This window comes from Microcebus murinus, chromosome 7 (assembly GCF_040939455.1).
Source record: "Microcebus murinus isolate Inina chromosome 7, M.murinus_Inina_mat1.0, whole genome shotgun sequence".
In the NCBI taxonomy this organism is placed as follows: domain Eukaryota; kingdom Metazoa; phylum Chordata; class Mammalia; order Primates; family Cheirogaleidae; genus Microcebus; species Microcebus murinus.
Genome location: NC_134110.1, coordinates 81725250 through 81732500, shown reverse-complemented (window position 1 = coordinate 81732500; position 7251 = coordinate 81725250). Strand labels below are relative to the sequence as shown.

The 7251-nt window shown below is 34.8% G+C and overlaps 1 protein-coding gene across 3 annotated transcripts in view; it reads left to right on the top strand.

Moving 5' to 3' along the window:
- The window catches only part of ZFHX4 (zinc finger homeobox 4), a 179048-nt gene that overhangs the window by 25460 nt on the left and 146337 nt on the right, over positions 1 to 7251 (top strand). For 2 of the 3 annotated variants that reach the window (XM_012739178.2, XM_012739179.3), the window contains exons 2-3: positions 1 to 11; positions 879 to 1381. The exon at positions 1 to 11 is cut by the window's left edge and continues 2625 nt beyond it. In XM_012739178.2, the coding sequence (XP_012594632.2) occupies positions 1 to 11; positions 879 to 1381 (514 nt within the window). The remainder of the gene's footprint in view (positions 12 to 878; positions 1382 to 7251) is intronic. The other variant, XM_012739180.2, reaches the window with a different exon arrangement.

Below are 7251 nucleotides of genomic sequence, written 5' to 3'. Positions count from 1 at the left end.
GCCAGGACTCGGTTAGTATTTACTGCTTTTCTGCACTGTTCTTAGTTTCTAATCACATTTTGATTTGTTGTGATGCACCCAGATAAAGTGGTGAGTGCCAGCAAATTGAGGATAGTTTACTAGACAGGACTTTCTCTTTAAGCTGGGCAATCAAAGGATTTGTGCTTCTACTTCCAAACTAAATTAACTTCAGAGAGGAGAGAGTTAACAGATCAATGGCAGCATAAGTTAGCAAAGTTGGTCTTCATTCAGTGGGGTGATTAACACATGCTAATTTACATTAATTGCCCGCCATCATTAGTCCTACCTTACCAGGTTTGCAGTTTCTCGATTTTGGTGATTAGTCCCTAAAATATCAAACTTGGGCTTCAAAACTGCATACCATTATTTTCAATTAAATAATATTTAAGAAGCATTGCAATGGCTGTGAGGGAAGATAATTAAGCTAACAATAATACCATTACCTTATCCCAGGTATTTGGCAGTAGATTACAGACACGCGTACAGTATTAGCCAAATCTCATCAAGCTTTAAGACAAATTGGGAAATAACAATTAGTGCTTATGTAAGTTTATGTAGGCTCTTAAATTGAAAGCATGTGACTGTTTTGTTGTGGTATTGATCAACTTTCTTGCCCTCGAAAATACAAATTTCAGAATGACATCATGCCCAGTAGGAGTAATTAAAGCTATCTGATGAGGGAATTTAGAAGTTGAAAGGGATGATTGTAATTGATCCTGATTCAATCCTATTACAGCTTTTTATAGTTTAAGCTCTAGAGAAAGCACATTCCTTGTCAAGACTTTATTTTACAGATTCCTTTGTGTGTGCTGTGTTTTCTAGTCTCTATTTTCCTTTTAATTTTTTTTTTCCTGTAGTAAATAATGAGCTGCCGCCTGAAATCCGGCTTGCCAGTGGTCAGCTAATGGGTGATGACCTGTCCCTCCTTACTGCAGGAGAGCTGTCACCTTATATCAGTGACCCAGCGCTGAAGCTATTCCAGTGTGCTGTTTGCAACAAATTCACCTCTGACAGCCTGGAGGCCCTAAGTGTGCATGTGAGCAGTGAGCGCGCTCTCCCCGAAGAGGAATGGAGGGCAGTAATTGGAGATATCTACCAGTGCAAGCTCTGCAACTACAACACTCAGCTCAAAGCCAACTTCCAGCTCCACTGCAAGACTGATAAACATATGCAGAAATATCAACTGGTGGCTCACATTAAAGAAGGGGGCAAAAGCAATGAGTGGAGGTTGAAGTGTATTGCCATTGGCAACCCTGTTCACCTAAAATGTAACGCGTGTGACTACTACACCAACAGTGTGGATAAATTACGCTTGCATACCACCAATCACAGGCACGAGGCGGCCCTGAAGCTCTACAAGGTAAGCAGTGACATCCATTTCCGTTGGCACAGAGCAGAAAAGGGAATTAACTGTTTCAGAGCTTGGAGCACAAATCTCCGGGTTAAGGAAAAAAGAAAAAAACAATCAAAGGGCAAGGTGCACAGTTTCTGATTAATATTACTGAAAGCCTATTGGAACATATGGAATTGGAGACTTTATTTAAAAGTTTTCCCATATGTCTAGTTTATACCTATCTCGGCTCAGTGGCATTCTCTTCTTCACTGGCTTCCCTGAAATAACTTTTCTGTGTGTTGTCATATATAAAATAATACTTTTAAAACCTATTTTTTTTTGTTTTTTTTAAACATAGCACCATTCTTGGCTGAATGTGAATTGTTATAGGGAGCAGAGGACAGAAACAATGCCCTACCGTGGGAACGCATGATCTTTTGTTTGGTGACAAAGATGATCCAAACGTGATGGGTTTTCTTTTTCTTCTGTGTGTTCTCAGTAACATTGAGCGTACACACCTCCCTTAGCATCAGTTGAAAGTCTTCAGAAGTAAACCCTGCTGTTATTTTGCGTGACTATTTTCCCAACTATTAAAGTTTTTTTCCCCCAAAATGGGTGTGGTATAGATAAATACGCTCATAAAATGGCAAATATACTTTTATTTTTACTGAGAAAAACTATGCAGATGTAATGAATACGAACAAGTGATAAACACCATTTATTACACAACTTGTCTTGACTTTTTCTAAACCCTAATTACTGATTAATTTATTTTCTGCAGTTTGTTCACTGGATTGTCTTGACTGTCTTGGTTCATGTACAAATGTAACACATTCATTACTATGATGAATAACTTGGTAACTTATTAAAAACTTCTTTTTGTCTAGAGGATATTAAAATTCAGAAAATATTGCAAACCATTAGTCATTGTAACAGGCTCTAAATATGATTACAAAATCCATTTTGCAAGTGTTATCTATTGATTTATACTAGAAATCAGTGATAACTATACTATCAGGAGTCAACCAGCGATTATAATACCTATGGCTTTTCTAATACTATTTAAAATTATGAACACACAACAAAAAGCAGATTGTGGCTCTCTAGATTAGGTGCTGGAATTATTTATTTGGGTTGGTCTAGTACTATGTGTTTGGGTTGTTGCTTGAAGTTCAAATTCGAGATGGATGTGCTGTTCATAAAAACCTAACAACTTAGTGTGAGAATTTGTAACATTGTTCCTGTGATACTGGCACTCTGTGGATCAATAATGAAAGCATTAGATTTGGGTTACACGGTTTGGGGAGTGCAGGCCCTAATGTAAGATGGAAAGCTTCTAAGTTGACAGTATTGAAAATATCATATAAAGGATTAATTGTAGTGTATATAATTCATACGTTTTGTAGCAACAGTTGACAACTGTTCAATTGTCTACTTTTTTTTCTGTTGATACCTGACCTATTAAAACTTTTAGAATACCTAGGTGAAAAAAACCCCAAACATTAAGTTTATATAAATAATAGATTTAGACCCTGGGAGCTATATAGAATATTCATGAACTGTGTTTACATTCACGCAGCTCCTCTAACGCTTTAAATTAACATGTTGCGAATAGAAGATATAAATGTACAAATTTTTCTATTTTATTAATCTCATGGGGAGACCTAAAGAAAGGTAGAGTGTTGTTATTTATTTTTACAGAAAACGTTATTTAATTGTGTGCTAATTATTTAAACATGGTATTTTGGGGGGGGGGTTGTGGGTGTATAAGTGTATCCATTCATTCCATAAGTATGGATTGACCACCTTACTCTCTGCAGAGCAATTTGCTAGATGCTAGAATTACTTTTAGAAGTTCCTTTTCGTGGAGACTTGGATATTGTCTTTGAATTGATAACCACCAATTGAGATGAAAGCTTGATTATAAAGAGGGACTTAGAGCAGAAAAAGCATTAGACCCCACAACCAAAAGGTTTACTCCTTCCTTAAAAATCTTATAAGTCATGTGAAAATTTACTCTTCTTTAGTCACTTATCTTTTAAATACTCAAGTATCCTGTTTAGTGTAGCATTTAAATATGGTCAGCAAACAAACAAAAAATTACTTTGAACAAACTTACCTTGAATTAAAAGAAGATTTCAGTATCTTCTTTTAATATTTAGACAAGTATTAGAGCAATTGAAACTTGATATAAGACCATCGAACTGTATGTATTCTTTTGTATTATCCTTCAAGGAGCATTCGTTATATCTAGTAGTAACTAGAGAGAGATAGACTCCAAAATAGCAATGGGTTGAGGATGCCATTTCTAAACTGATTTCAGAAACTGTGAGTCAGACATAGAGTATTTTCAAGTGTAGTTAATGAGGATATTAGCAAGCTTGGTTGGCTTGCGTCGGGAAAATAAAATCAGTTCGTAAGTAACATTAATTGCTTTTAAATGTGAAGCTAACAAATTGGCCTGAGCCTGGGAAAAAAAATGATGGTTTATAATATGGCTAAAATATTAAAATCAGACTTAAAATAGGTTCTGAGCTAATGACTAGACAAAATTCATTTTCATTAGGAGTTTAATTTGCATCATTTTGCATCATGAATTATTTAGACTTTAAAGGAAAGTGACAAGTAGCAGTTATAAGACAAATACAGAGCTGCGAGAAAACAGCTTGTCTTGTTATTGACAACATATTGATTCATAACACTGTAAATGTGGCGATGTGTCATTTCAATTTAAATAGACCACTTTGCCTATTGCATTGTCAAACTGAAGCAATATTACCTAAAAGTGTGTGTTCTTATTCTAGTTTAAGGAGGTTAAAAGTTAAAGGTTAAGGGTTAGCTTAAAAGCATCATCTGCCTAGCTGCTTAACTTTAAACTGATCAATTTAATGAAAATCTGTTTTACAGATGTTGTTTTAATGTATTTGGCAGGATTTAGGCAGCTTTACCATTAGACGTATGCTAGTAAAAATTATTTCTTTATTTGACCAGAACAACACCTTTCCTTTTATGTTTAAGGTAGAAGGCTTGTGGGTTATGGTATTTTGGCAAAGAACCCAGAGGCAGAATGTGTTGATGATCTTTCCATATGGACTCAAAAAAAGAATACCTTTATGTCTATTGCTAACGATGACTGCAAAAACAAACAAAGCTGTATTCATTTTTTGGCAGTGTTATTTTCCTTAGAATTTTTTTAAAAAAGAAATTTTGTTACTATTAAAAAAAATCTTACTCATTTCTTCAAATGAAATTCTCTGAAGTGCTAAGCACTATTAAATTTTGGTTTTTCCTCCAAAAATTTTAATGATGAAGCAAAATTGGTCTAGGAAAATAAAACAATAAAATGGAACTACAGATTGCTCATCTTCTTTACTTTTAATTTATGACTGTGTATTTAAAGTGAGGTTAATAAATATGAAATGTATAGATAGCTATAATTGGTCTTGCAAAGTAAATATATGTGTGTGTGTGTGTATACATAAATATACACAGAGTAGTTTTTCAGTGAACCCATTTATTAGATTTAATCACATTATGAACTAATGAATAAAGTGAGGAACATATTAAAGAAACCTCTTTATTTCCAACCCTCATTTTAAAAAAATGCATTGAATTTGCTCTACCCCCTTAAATGATCCCAAACTTTTTCTAATGAGTCCAGTAAAGAAACTTTTTCTAAAGATCCAGTAAAGATATAAAGAAAACCACTTAGCACTCACTACACATTCAAACTGAGGAAGAATAAGTAAGACTTAACAATATTTCAGATTTGCAGTTGAGTTTGTTCTTGGCTCAATATGGCCAAGTCTTTTCTGACCAACTGATTGGTCTAACCACCATCCTAAGCAGGGCACACAAATACTCTTGCTGCACCTGCACTTTGGCTGCTCTTCTAATATTAAATGTATTTTTAAGTGAGGTGTTCACAGCTTTGCTGGTTCAAAATCAATAGTGTAATTATACTAGCTTTTTTTTTTTTCTTCCTGCGTCTGCTAGGAAGCAGAGTAGTCTGTCTGAATTCCATGATACCATTTTCATATTTGGATTTCAAATTGACTGAGAGCAGTGAACAAACCACCTGTCTCCGTGGTGAGCAAAAGAACACACCTGGGATTTAATCCTGGGTAACTTTTAGTGTAACATTCCCCCAAGGAACATTTTTGGGGTTTTCTCATTATCCATATCCATGTCAGGGATAAAAGAATCCAGTTTAAAATCTAAAATCCAAGGATGTGGGAGAGGGCCACAGAGGAAGATACAAGGAGGCACGTTGGGAAAATTACATGTAAAGGAATTAAAGAATGGAATAATTAGCTTCACCTACCTTTTGTGTGTGTGTGTGTGTGTGTGTGTTTTTTTACTAGTAGGAAATAATAACCCGATCAGTTTGGAATTAACAAAGAGTCACAGATATTTTCATTTCAATAGGCCTGAGTCCAACTTTGCAATTTAAAATCAAATATACCAGATATGTACCATTTCAATTATTGAACTGTCATTGTCCCGGTGTGATGGTAAAAAGAGGTCAGGAGATTGTGTGGTATACATTTACATAAAAGTCATTGTGCAAAAGGAAATTGGAATATGTGTGTGTATCTAAGAAACCAAAACAGATTTTTCTTAATCTTATTCTAGTCATTTGTTTAGATGAAGAAAGCTGTTTTCGCAGATAAACAAAAGTTATTCTTTTCTGTTGCTAAACATTAACATGAGTATGGAAATTTCTGCACTTTTTGTATTAGTTTCAGATTTATGTTCATTTCAAGGTTGAAATGCAGTGTGAAATTTAATTCCAGTTGCAGGATTTGTTTTAAAAAAGTAATCACAATTCAAATTATTCTATTATATTTTCATATAAAAAGACATGGCAGAGATTGAAAAAAGTTTCTTTAGTAGAACAGTATATACTTGCATAATACTAATAATTCATAAATACACAGATTAAATAAAGAGGAGTCGGTTGTGTAATATCAACTAATAAATCACTGGCATTTTCAGATTAAATGTAATTGACCAACCCTATCGACACGTCTACTTCTGTTTTTAAGCTTGACATTTGCTGAAGCACAACCATGTGTCATAACGTGGCTACTTCAGTGCAAATATGGACTTTCTCACTGCATTCATATATCAAGTAATATTACATTATAAGCTGAGAACCCTCTTTGGATTCCACCAGAAAAGAAAATGACCAAAGAGCTATCTACTGAAATATAGGTAGATATCAATCCCTAGAAAGATTGATTTAGATCAGGCATTAGTAACTTATTACATCCATGTCAGGACAGACAAAATGATTTTGGGGGTGTGAAATTGTTGTCAAATCAAGACAAAATTTGAAAAAAGCCAAGTGTGTCATTGGAACCTTCCTATTTTGTTTTCTACATCTTTCCTTAACAAATGCTACTGTTTTCCTATACATCAGGCACATGTTATGATGCCGTTTGTTTTTCTGAAATCCTTGGCTATTTTATCCTATCTAGATCTTCTCTTCATGGAAATAGTCCACGTTACAGGATTACCTATCTAATTCCCCACAGAAAATCAGCATTCCTGTAATTAAGGGAAATGAAGCCTTTGTATAAAATCAGAATAGTGCATCCATCCAAAGATGTAAATGATTTTCAAGTTTTTTTCAGAGTGCATTTGTTTTTAAAGGAACTGCTTAATCCGGAGGAATTTCTAATGTTTTTTCTTGTTGAGGGGGTGATTATGTGAGGGATTGGGATTGGGTGGGGCAATACCCCTACATAAGTGCTTTCTTCATCCCCTCCTTCTAAACACACATACACACACACACACACACACACACACACCGTCACCACCACCACCACAACTACCACCACCACCAAACCCCACCTCAGAAACGGAGTCAACAATTTGGCACCACCATTCAC